Consider the following 14,888-nt stretch of genomic DNA (forward strand, 5'->3'; position numbering starts at 1 on the left):
ATGAACATGTGTCTTTCACTTTTCTGTGCGTTCAAAAAGCTAACAATGCACATAATTGGACTCAACTATTTTGACTATAAACTCTCTAAACAAAACACCAATGTGACCTGCATATAACCAAGCTACATTGACATTGTTATTGTCGGAGTTAACACAAAAGAACTACAGTACTTTTCCTGCGTACTGACACAGCACCTTGCTCACAGCGCCACTCACAACGCCTCAGACCACTACGGAGAGGTAGCGTTTGCTACTGGGTCTGCTGATGCTGCTACATTGCCTGTGAGTTTGGAAAAGAAAAAAATAATGTTTCGCACGTGTATAGTATAACATTGTGGCAGAAGGCTGAAAAGTTGGTCAACTTGAGATTCCACACGCTACCAAATAAACATCCGGACAGACCAAAGCAGTGGATACTGGCTCTCAACTTTGACCCGACGACATCGCTAGGAAGACACAGCTAGAAGCTCATTTGCTCTCAGCATTTTTTTTACCTGAGAACTATGCTGAAGTCTTGTGCTGAAAGATTCAGCCCCCATCAGTCAGCATCCCTGTGAAAGCAGACATTGTAAGTCACTGTTTTAATATGGTCGTATTTTGTCCATGAAACATTTAGTACTAGTGCTATATGATAACGCTAAGAGAATGGCTTAGTGTTTCACTATAGCTGGATCTGCCTAGAACCCAGCAACGTTATTCTCTGCCTGGGGGAAGTAAAAGTAAAAAGTTGTAATAGTCATTGGCTCTCACAAAGTCTGCCATGATTAGCGGGATCAAAGGCTCTCTCTATGCTGCTGTTGTTGATGGAAGTAGTGTCCGTTGCTATGGGCTCTGTAAAATCAATTAAAATGACCAAATATGGCAAAATACTGTAAGTATCACATGCCGTCATAAATGTGCCTGTTACTACATGGTCACAGCATGTACACTCATGAAAAAAAATATTAGAGCACCCTTATTTCTTCAGTTTATTAATTCATTATAATGCCTGGTACAACTAAAGGTACATTTGTTTGGACACATATAATGATGATAACAAATATAGCTCATAAGAGTTTAATTTAAGAGCTGATATTCAGCAACTTCCATGGGTTTCATTATAATAACCGAAATCACTTACGTTCTTACAGTACATGAATGGCTACAGCATTGTACTGCCAAAAAATGTAACTCTTATGAGCTATTTTTGTTGTCATTGTTATATTTGTCCAAACAAAGGTACCTTTGCTTATATCAGGCATTAAAATGAACAAGAAATTGAAGAAACAAGGGTGGTTGAATAATATTTTCCATGACTGTATATAAAACCATAAAACATTGTTTGAGATTTTTGGAGGTTTTTTAATAGAGGGCTTTACAGGCAGAGTAGGTGAATCTCATTACCTGCATTGTTAGTTGCTTCGTGCTAGCAGTTTTTCTCTGTTTAGAACTCACAGAAAAGTCTTACATAAGGATTGTGGATGATGGGCAATATTCCAAACAAAGTGCAGTTTTCCTATAAGTATGACAGATGTAGGCCTTTCTCTTGTTGGTCTAAGTTTCCTAGTGAGAAGGCAATGTGACTGCTTCTTTTTACCTGTAATGCACTTTGACAGATTCCCATTCATTTATGCCCGAGAACTGACTGTTTCCCACCAGTCTGTCCTTACAACTATTTCTGTTGTCTGTGTTTTTAGGGAAAACATTTAACTGTATATCTGTTTTGGCGTCATGGTCTAGGCTCTGTTTCCATTGCCCAGCATCTTAAATTAGCTTTTCCTCCTGGGTTTTCCAAGTGGGTGTAGAAATGGTGGGCTGCTGAAAAGATCTGGCGAAGCTTATGACGAGATAATCTGCACCTGTTCCTCTGGGTGACAGCTAAAACAGGCCACAGCAGCACGCTACTACCCTGAACAATCAGACAAAGTACAAACCTGATTTGAGTTCCCTTTTTCCCCCCCTTGACCAAATTCTGTGTTTTGTTATTTAAAAATTCACAACTTTTCATAACAATGTGATACTACTCCAATGCAGAATACAAATATCCTATTATACATTCATTTTCTGAAACGTATCCTTTTTTTGGGTCACGTATGAGCTGGAGGCTATCTCACCTGACTTTGGTCGCCAGTCAATCACAGGACACACAGACTAAACAACTACACACAAAATTCTCTATATGTTAAAATGAGACAGCACTTCTTTGAAAAGCAGCTGGTCTGATACCAGGGGTGCCCATTACATCGATCGCGAGCTACCGGTCGATCGCAAAGGTAGTGTGCGTCGATAGTGTGTCACGCACATCATAAAAGTCACTTTGTAGATGTTAAGCGGCCCTCCTGATTCACGCTTCTACTCCACACCAATGTAAGTGGTCGACAGATGTCTACAGCAACATGGATATGCAACTTTCATCATCTTTATTATTACGATTACGGATAAACTAAGTCAGCGGTAAGATGCCTATACCTATAACAAAAGTTATCCATTCACTTGTAGCGGCTATTTATATAGAAATGTGAATCCTGCGTCCTGAACTCCACTATAGAAATGTGTGTTTTCTACACTTCTGTTTATGAAAATACTATTTCATGATTAATTGGAAAACGTACTCATTGCTGAAACGTTTTTACATTGTTGCCTTGACTTTGGCTCCACTTTTGCATAATCATTTTCAATTCATGTATATCTGCACTGTTTGATAGCAGATGCTAACTGGTCGTAATACATGAACTGTGTGTATAATAAACGCTACTTTTTTATTATTTTGACTGGCATAATTCTTTGCTATGTACACAACTATTGAGAAATTGTGTGTAATTATTAGGGCTGTCAAAAATAGCACGTTAATGGGGGTAACTAATATATATTTTATTAATTACGTTAATTTTTTTAGCGTATATATATATATAATCCTGCCCTGTCATTTATCTTTTTTTCAATAAAATACAGTAAAAGTGGACATATTTCAGACATGGTAATGGTAGTAGTTTAATTTATTTTGAACATGCATACAAGTTACATTGGAATACATGACATAGTAAAATTTACAGTTCTACATGTCCAAAAAGGAGTATGAAGAGACAAAGCTTAATTAATCCTACCCCCCCCCCCCCATCCATTTCACATCAATTGCAATACATTTGTTCACTTCATGTATTCCAAATGTACTTTTTGCTCTTTTAAAATGCATAGGAAAATGATAAGGTAATATAATATGATAAGGTAATAAAAGGTAACATAGTGTGACATGGTGATTAATCATGATTAATTAATTTGAAAACCACGATTAATCTGATTACATTTTTTAATCATTTGACAGTCCTAGTAATTGTATTTATAATTATATTTTTTGCAAATTGTGAATTGTGAATTATTGAATGATATCAACTCTTTTGATGACAGGTACTGTGAATGTGAAATACTAGTCATTAGTATTTAGTATAGTAGTTTAGTATAGTAGTTTCAAAGTTTACCTGTTAGATTTTATATATATTTTGTATGTTTTATAGTAAGAGATAGATCATTTTGACTTGTAACTTGCATGCTGAAGTGTGTTTACCCCTGTTATACATGTAAAGTGTACATATTTATTAATATACTAAATGTATATATTCTCTGTTTTACAGTAGAAGGTAGATCTTTGGGACTTGGTTTTTACTTTACATTTTAAAAGTAGTTTGCAGTCTGAAAAAGTGTGAGCACCCCTGTCTTCTACTGTAGGAAGCGAGCATGTGGCGAGGTAACAATCTTTCCTCATTGGACTATAAAAGCTGACATGAAATACACCTTCTTCAGGCTTTCGAACCCTGTTAGTAGGGGTGTCACGATGCACATTGCTCACAAGACGAGACGATACACAATACTTGGTTTACGAGAATGTGATGATTTTAGCATTACTTTCAAGACTTTTACAAACAGACGTTTTTCTATTTGACTGAGTCAGAACAATTCAGGTACATTTTGAAATGTTTTTTGCTTAATTTAACTTTGTTCAACAAATTGAAATAAAAGTGAAAAAGTATTAGTTAAAATATTGACGGCAGTTGTAGCTGCTTCTACTAATCATTTTTGTTGATTGCAGATTGTGATATTCATGCGAAAAAAAACTATAGTTCCTATGATGCTTAAGAGTGCCGTACCAGTAAATAGGTCCGAATTAGACTCAACTATTAAATGTTTTGATAGAAGTCATATGCAGCGATTGTGTTTTGAAACATCAACTTATCTGTGGAATTCTGAAGGGAAAAAAGTGCATTCTGCCCATTACAACCAGTCGAATACGTTTGCATCTTCATGTAGCATATCAGTATACCTGGTAGGTATAAATAATTGACATGCTTAATATATATTAATATTAATATACTGTAGATATTAATAGAATTAATAGATATTAATTCATTGAATGGTTTCCTGCAATGCAAGTGTTTGGATGTTGTGTTTTTTTATGGAATTCTGATGTCACATCCTATTAGCTGTGTTTTCTATTTTTCAGCCGTGGGCATCCAAATGAAACTAGATTTCTTTCAGAGGAAATTCTGGACAGCCAGCAGACAGGTACACACGCTCACATATACAGGAATGAGCAAAAAACTCATTTAAAAATCCTCTATCTGTGCTTAAAGCTTTGGCAATGATATGCATTCATAAGCAGTAGTTCCAATTTATTCATTTTTATTTTGAGTTACTGTGTGCTTAAACATGTATTATAATCTACATAAACCACTGGAAAATCACAGCAGGTTTCGAAACAACATCTGCTAGAAACATTTCTAAACACAGTTGCGATTTGTAACTATTTATATTTACAAAAATAGCAATGTAAATCAGTTTTTGTGAAAGGTCATATAGGAGAAAGAAATTTGGTTTCCTTTTTATTACACCAGACTACGGTTGTGAATGTTTACTAAATGTGTTTTTCATTTAATTTTCATTTCCTTTTAAGACTTTTTTTAAAGGGTCGCCTGCATGACTTTACAAGATAATAAAGGTTATCACCTGGCAGAGGAGCTTTATATTCTTAGCCAAACATCCCTAACATTACATCTGCTTTTATTTCTCCTTTTTCAGTGTGCCGCCCTTGATGGAAAGTGCTCCATAAGTTGTGACGATGAGGTCTGTTGGCCTTGTTTTTTTGTCTGTCCCGCTTGCCATTTTTAAAATATTTTTTTCTGATAAAAATTTGACTTGAAAATGTGTTTTCTTCTTTTCAACAGAACATTAATTGTTACCTCATTGACAACAATGGCTTCATTCTGGTGGCAGAAGACTATACTCTGGTTAGACATGCATACATTACATAAAGTCAGTGAAGGGTCACATAGTCATTGAATATCAAGGAAATATGTTGTTGTTCAGGCTAGTCTCACATAGACATTGTGCATATAATTTCTCCTTAGCTTTCAGCAGACATGCTCTCAGTGGAGACACTGTCTGGTCTTCCTTTGCACTTCTCCTGACACCGCCCTCAGGCCTCTGCACTAGTTACTTCCACCAAGTGCAGCGCAAAGCGCAAGCACAGCACGGAGGTTATGTTTTTGCCGGCGTTTTATCTGTTTGTCTGTTGTTTGGATGAAATTGTCGGAAATGCGATATGGAAGACCTGATTCAATTTTGGGGGTAATCCGAATGACCTACTGGCTCTAAGAATTTTTAAAAATAATTCTTAAACATTGCGAGATAGGACCATTTTCGGCATTTGTGCATGTAACTACACAAAAAATGGTCAGAGCAGTTCGAAAAAAATACAGGACAAGTTTCCAAAAGGTTCTACAAAATATCAAAGACTGATTATTTTGGTGTGAATCTCAATATGGTGGAAACTATGCGGAGGTCTGCACTCTCCTAGTGCTTCTCTAGTTTTTATTTGAATTTGGAGGTAACGAGGCATCGTGGGTTCCATTTCTCATGTTATTGCATCGCATTGTTGTTTAGACACTGAAAATGTGGGTAACTACCAAGAGAATGTGAGTATGAACATATAATCTGAATGTGGCAGATGTGGAGAATTATGTTTTGGTGTCTAAGTTAGTTTTCCATGCATGAAGAAATGAACTACAACTACTTCTACAGCTACAAAACCATTAGTCGTCATAATTGTCATTGGATTTTATTGCCTAATTATGAGCAAATGTCCTACTAGACAGCCAGTGCCACAGAAAAAAATAATAATATAATTTACACTGTATGACATTTGTTGGATCAGTAGTGTGTAAAATAATCAACAAACTAACTGAATGAATTAATAGAATATTAATAATAATTAATAAGAGTTTTTTCTGTCTTCCCAAACCTGCCCAAATTTTTACTTACTCAACAAGCACAAATACACTTGAAGAAGAAATGGACTCATCAGAATTGGACTCATCCAGATTTCTAGATTTTGAACATACATCATGTTTTATCATGAACTACAATATTCTTAGCCAATTAAAATGTTGACACCATAATCCAAGTAATTTGGTGAGAAATTCCATGTTTTTAGTCAATATTTTAGTAACAAATAAGGTCAGTATCCATTTCAATCAATAATTTGAGGAATACAATTCTGCAGTAGTGTGCAGTATGTTGAATCCTGTACAGCAGGGATTTTTAACTGGTGGCTCGGGACCCATGCTGTGTGACAGCTAGTCAATAATTACATTAAAATATTTAATATACAGATGTTATTTGTTTTATTTAGAAATAAGACATTTTTACATCTACAAATATGAATTAAATATTATTTGATTATTATATACAAAGTTATATTGTTCCATGTCTTACATTTGTTAATATCATGGTCTGAAATACATTTTGCACATATAATTTTGGATTTATATATATATTTTTAAATGAGTGTGTGTTTTTTGTATTTTTAAATTCTAATTATAAATAAATAAATTTGCATTGTGTTGCAACTTAATGACAATGGAAAAATGTGGGTCCCAGGAAAGAACCCCTGCTGTGCAGCAATATCATTTCCATAGATCCTAGGTTCCCAAAGTGGGGTATGCGTACCCCCAGGGGTACGCAAATAAAAATGAAAAACAATTAGCGTGCGCCTGAGCGCCTCACAGCGCAGAGCACACAGTCAGAGCAGAAAGAAGGAAGGAGAGAGAGCATGACGGTCTTCATTGCTCTGTGAGAGAGTGTTTAGTCTGGAACATTTAATTTATATTGTTGTTCCAATCTCTTCGCTGTGAAAACCTGTCAATATATGTGCGTGTCAGTATAAGACAGTGGGAACTCCCCGAAAATGAGGCTTTATCGCTGGTTGTATGTATTTTTGTACTGGATACTGCTTTATTATGTTAAACCTTCCCTTTCAATTTGGTGTCAAATTAATATCCAGAGTCAGACCGATTGTGAGTGGACAAAAGTAAAGCTTCAACGTTCAACCCATTCACACGAAAGGATCCCAACAACCGGTTGAAATAAAAGGACAAATCCTCAATTTATCAGTGCTCATGTAAAACGTTTATCAAAATTTGACTATGCAAACTACACATTTTTGAACCAGAATGACGATAAAATTAATTAATCATGTTCAATATTTCAAGTTAATGAAGATTAAAGAAAGGTTTATGTTTCTCAGGCGTGCAGGAGTAGAGGGTACATGGCTTCAAGTCAGAAGTCTGAAGGGGTATGCGACTGTGAAAAGTTTGGAAACCACTGCCATAAATCTACCAATACTGCCCCCAAGTGGATAACTCAATAATAAGCATGGAAAATGTATTATATTGATGGTGTAAGCTTTTTTATTCATAAAAAGAATGATTCTGGTATGTGTCAACCATTCAGAGAGTCTAGCATTCAGTTTGCATTACATTGTACTGTCTTTTGTTTTAAGACGGGGAATTTTTTTGGAGAAGCAGAGGGAGCGGTAATGAGCAAGCTTCTGCAAATGGGCTCTTTTAAGAGGTAAGTAACCTGGTTATGTGAGGATGACTGTATTTACGTGTGTGTGTGCGTGTGTGTGCATGTTAAAACAATCTAAATGAATTATATCAGGCTCACAGACGGCCCGCAGAATGAGAGCATGTCTCCAATGTCGCTGACAGCTTGGCCAATCATGTTGAGCTATTAAGTGCCGAACTCCGACCCCTTGCTCAGCTTTCTTCGTTTGGGGATTACCACAAATATTTTTGGAAGGAGGAACTTGAAATCACAGGCACACAATTTGCACATATTCAGCGAGACAAAGCTTGTAGAGGTGGTGTTTGTTGATACTTTAAAATTAATTTGGAAAATTATCTCACATATACCATTCTTAGTCTTAATATACTTGAGGTAAAATATAGAGAAACAGTCAGAAACATATTGCTTTTTCACTTGTATGATCTTCATCCACAGTTGTATTATTCGGGTCCACACCGACAATTACAACCACATTTTCAATACTTCAGCGTGGCCTCACTTTATTCAGCTTTTACAGCATCCCGCTCTATAAAATCCATGGATGACAAATTGGGTTCATCCCAATTATGATAGGGATAAAGCTCGAGAGCTGACGGCACAAGTACTCATGGATTCAAAGAGGCCCATGAGAGCTTTCAGAGGATCTTTAGGGTTGGGTGATGAAGATTTGTTTGAAATTGAGCATGACTTAATGCGTGAATAATGCTGCGTGTGTCCATCAAGCATTAGCATGATGACTAACAGAGCTTATACTGTTGATCTTAACTAATCAATCCAATACATTCTGCATTGAAACATTCCAACTATATCACAATCTGTGCAGAATCAATGTGCTAATGTGAACAATTTTGATCCTGATTAATCCTCAGTGTGAGGTCAACACAAGCTGCCAGAGTATTTGTCAGGATCGGCTAAGGTCTTGTCAACCCACTTTGATGATTAAATGTCGTTTGCATGCAAAATGGCACATAAACAATATGAATCAGACACATATATTTGCACATTAGACCGGTTAGTTGATTATACAATAATGGGACCTGGCTTAGTGCTAATTGGTTCCTGCTGGTGTTTCAGCTGTGTCACCAGGACTGTGACTTAGGTTTTACTTAGGTTTTAACATGGCCTGAGGCTGTAGATGGGCAGGGCCCACTTCAGACATGTGTATGAACGGAAAAGTTCTGTCAAAGATACTTGTAAATGAAAAAAAGTGTTTTCACATTTACGTACATATGTTATCTAGTATGCAGTACATATAATATAAGCAGCACCATGAGTGAACTTATCTGCTTTGGAACTGCAAATTACAAAGGGTGGTCCAAATTCACACCTTCAGTAGGATTTAGATGGGGGTGTCTACTTCAGCATTAATTGTAGCATAGCATTATTTTGTGTATTATTTTTTCACGTTAATCTAATTTAGAATCTCAAACTCTACAATGTCTGAATGCGAGTTTTTTTTATATATATATAAAAATCTGTTTTTATGCGTTGTGCTTGAGTTGTTGGAGGTGGAAAACATTGGTCAGTCGCACCCCAAAACAGACATTCATTGGCTGTGTTCGGGCTTGTTTAACATAAGATGATAGGCTCACATTAGAGTTGGGAGGGCAAGGTGAGGAGCGGTGAGTTGCAAAGAGGAGACGTGAAAATGGAGGAGCATGTAAGAGTTGACGGTCCAGCCACCTATCCATTTTCTATACCGCTTGTCCTCACGAGGGTTGCGGGTATTCTGGAGCCTATCCCAGCTGTCTTCAGCCGAGACAGGGCACACTCTGGACTGGTCACCAGCCAATGGCAGAGCGCAAATAGACAAGCAACCATTCACACTTATAGACAATTTAGAGTCCCCAATTAACCCAGGATGCTTATTTTTGGAATGTGTACCCAGAAGCTGGAGTATCCGGAAAGAAAGAGTACCACACACGTACAGGGGAGAACATTCAAACTCCACACAGAGATATTCCAACAGAGATACAAACCCACAATCTCTTGACTTTGAGGCCAACATGCTAACCACTAGGCCACAGTGCATCCAGTTGTCTGTCCGATTAATGGGAAATTTACATTTCAAAAACGCTCCAACGCCATTGCTGAAGGTAGAGTGATGCCCCTTCTTTGTAAGAAGGAGCTCAAGTTCAGCCTACATCAATGCCAAGCACCTTGTCGCGAGTTCGAGCCAGAGTCTTCCAGTCTAAGTGGCCAACATGCTAACAGCTAGGTCACCGTGCGGCCCTAAAAAAAGAGAGTAATTCAGTTAATTGGTGTAATAAGACATTGGTGATTGTAATTAATTACCTGTAATTAATTAATAACATGTAATTAATTCCAGGTCATGATTAATTAAGATCTCTTGTTTTTTATCTCTTGGCAGCACTAGTTTTAGACTTCACACATCAAAGCAACCAGTTGAACTAGCAATGTGGTTCTGTATAATTTGAGTGCCATGGCGAAAGCAATACGGTATAAGTGTAGCCAGCTTGTTCAGCCAGCCCCATGTTCTGCCCGAGCTCAAAGCAGGGTCCGCAGTAAGAGCTTTATCCATTGACTGTCAACTCGATGTCCAGTGCGACTCTTAAGGTGTCAAGGAGTGAGGTTTACCATCATACATCCGTACAGCTGCAACAGCTGGCATCTGCACTTTTTTGTTACTCAATAACGGTACAAATCTCTTTTATTTTCAGGATCAACCATTTGTTCTGTTTAGTGCAACAAGTTTGTAACTGAAAGATGTCAAGCTGAAGGTTCATAATCTTTTGCTGCATATGTTGGATTAAATATAGATACAACACTTATACTGTATATATTATCCTAAATCCTGACAATTTGTCCGCCTGTCAGCCTATGATCATGGATCTTACTTTGTATTTTACACAAATTTAAAGATTGAGGGACTTTAACAATACTGCTCAATGTAACACAGTGGAGTTCCAAAGTAGAGTTCTTAAAATACTTTGAATACTATCATAACCTCTCTCAAAGAGAATAAAAAATGGATTTTGAATCCTCCTTAAGGGTATCTTTGAGTGAATAATACTATTGGTGAGTATCGGAATAGATATATACTGTAGAGGTAAGAGTCAGTATGAGTGTGTCAGCTACACTTTCAATAACCTCACCCCACGCAAACCCCACACCCTTGGGGGTCTGCTAAGCCCTTAATTCCACCAATATTATCATCCACATACACCTTCCCTCACTTTTAGGGACCTCTCAGGGAGCTCTCAGCTTTTTGCTTTTTTTGACGGTCCCCTTTCTTGACACATTTATTCTGTATTATGTCCAAAAGTTAAGCAGTAATGGTAGAGGAGAGATTTTCTCTCTCCACTTCCTTACGGGAGTCCCAAAAGCCCCGTGGCTACTTAATTATAGTAAAAACACGTGATCCAAAACCTTTATGTTTTCTTGGGGCTATTGGAGCATTCATTTTGAAAATTCTCTTATCTGTTACTAGGGTGACACTGTATGACTACCAGGCTCTCTGCTGGGTCTATTCAGAGAGTAGTGACAGTGGACACACACTGTTGGATGTGAGTATTACACTTCTCCGACCTCGTTTGTTAGAACAAAGGCTACACAATCCCTGGATTAAGCTGCATCAATGTTTGCATGTTGTGCTGTTTGTGGTAAACTTTTTGTTCATTTTCTCTTCTTCCTCAGCCTTACTTTGCCTTCCTCTCAGCTGTGAAGTGGATCCTTACCGAGCTTGTCATGTAAGAATTGAGTGGATGCTGGGGCATGGTGTCTGGTTGTAATAGCAGGACTCACAATTCACTTTTGAAGGATCCAATCGGCTTTGTGTGTTTTTGTGTGCCATCTGTATATTTGTTTGCCAGCGTCCACTCACGCATGTTGACGTGATCTGGTAATGGCTGCCTGATGTTTCCTGTAGCCACTGGAGGCCTACGATGCCACACTGTGGCTAGAGAATGTTCCTGGGTGGTCTGTTGTAACCACAGTTGAGTCGGTGTCAGTGAGAATATTGTAGCCCATTGGAGATTAGATTTAATGTTTAGATATCACGTTAATTAAATTTTTTTAAATTATGTGTCTGTAGATTAATTATGTGTCTGTAGATTCTATCGATGTTCCATTTCCTGTTCATTATAAAAATCTAGCATTTTTTATGTTTTGACACCTGGCAGTCCAGATTATAGTAACACAGATGCGGAGGAATGATTGTCGAGAGTGTATGTTGAATTACCTTGTAATGTTATGTCAATGTTCTCTTTATATAACAGATTCTTCGTTGAGTTCAACCTGTATAGCTGGTGGCAATCTGACATCACTGCAAAAGGTGAGAACACACACACATGCAAAGGCACACGAGGGCTTACATATGCACATGCTGCATATGCCTATCTATCGATATATTTATTTTTTTATTTTCTTCAATAAATTATCACGAAAAAACTCCATTCATCATCATTAAACATAACTTGCATTTTATCCGTTGCATTTAATTCTGTGCAATGATGATTGTATAATTTCCCAGGAATTATATTGTATTGACTAAATATTTACAGTACATATCGATGATTAGGTCTTTAATACAATATTTAAAATGCTTATTTAAAACAAGTATCCATCTATTGACTGATGGAGCTTCAGAAAAAAAAAATGGCGTAATCAGTTATGTTATTAATTGTGTCTTTACAAATCTGATTCTCTACTAGAGGATGAATATTAACATGATCATTTTTATTTCAAATAAAGCCACAAGAACCATTTTTCCATCTGGAAAAGGCTATTCACTGAGCAAAATGTAAATTGAACCATAAACCGTTCGAACAAAGTCATTGAAAAAAAGACTAGTGTTTGATTTCATAAGTCAAAACAGAATAAAAGAGGCATGAGTCCAAAACCCAAAGAGTAAAAGCTGCAAGAACATGAAAATACCCCAGGTGACCTCAGCAACGGTGTGCATCTGTCATCATGCACATTTGTTTTTATTTGTATGTCCAAAAAGAACAGCTTATGTGATCTGCAGGACTGTACATTAAATGTGTACTTATGGTAATTAATATCCACTTTGGAGTATTAAACCCATGTTTTTGTTTTTTCTTTACTGGCTTCATTTTCTTCCAGGCACACATTTGTTGAGATTAATTCAAGGTTTGGAACATTATGGTGCCTGATACTTGGTGGCGTGTTGAATACTGAATGCCTGTCTGGAATTTAAGCTGCTCTCACTATCATATTGCAGTATTAATTTAAGCCAAAACTAATATTTTGTGTTTGGTTGAGAAAGGGGGAATAGAACGACAGAACCACAAAATGAAAGTCAATGCTGTCCTCACATCCGCTTATCATGAATGAAGGGAAGCTGAGCTCTGTTGCTCTCCAAGCAGTCGGGACAATTTCACAGCTGGCTGGCCTCAGGTCTTAGCAGCACTCTCTATCTTTTTACAATGCAAACATGGGCCTGTGACACCCAGCTGACATGCACCAATTTAGCCGCCTGTAAACCAGTCTACACCGCCTACCAAGCTCGACTAATCCCCTACGTTAATGCATGTAGGCTGTGTACACACGTGCACACATTAACAGCCAGTAATTAAACGATTCTATTCAAATTTCAGACATAATCCACCTTCCCTTGAAGACTTGCTTGGAAAAAAAATGTTAGAGCTTATGAAAAGAAGCCACTTATCTTTAAATGTTTATTTTTAACATGCAAAGTCGGATTAGCCCCTGCTTTGATAAGGCTGCTTGAAAACATTGACCTGGGTAGGACATTTTAAAACCATCTTGCACACTGTTGTTTAGTTTCTGGCCTCTGGGTGGCAGGAGAGCTCAATTTAATGTACCTGGCTTGGGTCTGCCTTGTAAATATACTCAGCAGCACTGCTTCACAAATTCTGTTTTCTCTCGAATGTGTGTATTTACAAGGATGTGGTGTTTCTGTTTGCTTGCATTCTGTTTGTACAACTATTTTGGCACTTCAGGTTCCAGGAACCCTCAACTAACCCCTTCACTTTTTCTCCATTTCTTGCATCCTCATCGTTTTCCTTTCATCTTTTTCCCCTATTTGTTCAGCTCAGAGACTGGGCCGAAGCATGCAGGTACCATGTGACACAGAGTACCCGGCCTTTGTCTCAGAGAGAACCATCAAAGAAAACACAGGAAACGTCGACTGTGGTGGCTGCATCAAGTATGAGATACACACACAGAGATACATTCATGTTACAGTATTTTTACAGACTTTAAAATACTGCATGGATATCAAGAGGCCCCTGAGATCTCATTAAAGCAAACTCTCACCTCAATAAAAAAAATAACATATATAATCCATAAAGGTCATCTGTCTGGTAACACATGCTGGCAGTTGGCTATGCGAGGCATTTTGAGACCGGGGAGAGAGGTGGTAAAAAAAGGCTTCCTTTTAAAAATGAGAAAATGAGTGTGGTCCGCATTAACAATTTGCGTTTTTCTGTCAGGCAATTGTGGGGTGTTCTCCGGAACCCTCTGATGAGGTCTTCATTGCTCCCAGCTGTGGAACTGCCAGGGAGAAATATGTGTGTGTAGCAGCCCTCATGAATTTGTTTACACAATCTCACTGTGGGGATGCACACATAAAAAGTACTCTGACGTTGTCAGAGATGTATTAATTCAATAGTAATAGTTTAGTATTGGATGCATTTAGCTTATCATATTTACGCTACTGTTAAAACTGAAAAAACTGTGTCAATTAAGCCAAACACACAATAACATACAGTACTCACACATGAAAGCATACCACACAATGTGACGTGAAATAACCAGCAACAGCTACAGTGGAGCTTCGGTTTTTGTACACTCCGGGTTTCTTAGGTTTGGGTTTTCAACCAAAATTATTGCTAAAATGATGGGTCGGTTTTTGTACACTGTCTCGGTTATTACACGGCCAAACAGTGCGACTAACAAACAAGTCTGCATATTGTCTAGATCAGGGGTGCTCACACTTTTTTCGCCTGCGAACTACTTTTAAAATGACCAAGTCCCAAAGATCTACCTACTACTATAAATATAGA

The 14,888-nt window shown here is 37.5% G+C and overlaps 1 protein-coding gene across 5 annotated transcripts in view; it reads left to right on the forward strand.

The window, feature by feature from the left end:
• The window catches only part of cacna2d3a (calcium channel, voltage-dependent, alpha 2/delta subunit 3a), a 166,391-nt gene that overhangs the window by 144,957 nt on the left and 6,546 nt on the right, over nucleotides 1-14,888 (forward strand). For all 5 annotated transcript variants that reach the window (XR_008566413.1, XM_054755462.1, XM_054755547.1 and 2 more), the window contains 8 exons: nucleotides 4,475-4,536; nucleotides 5,050-5,094; nucleotides 5,196-5,258; nucleotides 7,811-7,881; nucleotides 11,330-11,405; nucleotides 11,536-11,588; nucleotides 12,117-12,172; nucleotides 13,915-14,029. Coding sequence is in view for 4 of the 5 variants with exons in the window: in XM_054755462.1 (XP_054611437.1) it covers nucleotides 4,475-4,536; nucleotides 5,050-5,094; nucleotides 5,196-5,258; nucleotides 7,811-7,881; nucleotides 11,330-11,405; nucleotides 11,536-11,588; nucleotides 12,117-12,172; nucleotides 13,915-14,029 (541 nt within the window). In the remaining variant the exon portion in view is untranslated. The remainder of the gene's footprint in view (nucleotides 1-4,474; nucleotides 4,537-5,049; nucleotides 5,095-5,195; nucleotides 5,259-7,810; nucleotides 7,882-11,329; nucleotides 11,406-11,535; nucleotides 11,589-12,116; nucleotides 12,173-13,914; nucleotides 14,030-14,888) is intronic.

Source organism: Dunckerocampus dactyliophorus, chromosome 1 (assembly GCF_027744805.1).
Source record: "Dunckerocampus dactyliophorus isolate RoL2022-P2 chromosome 1, RoL_Ddac_1.1, whole genome shotgun sequence".
Taxonomy (NCBI): Eukaryota; Metazoa; Chordata; class Actinopteri; order Syngnathiformes; family Syngnathidae; genus Dunckerocampus; species Dunckerocampus dactyliophorus.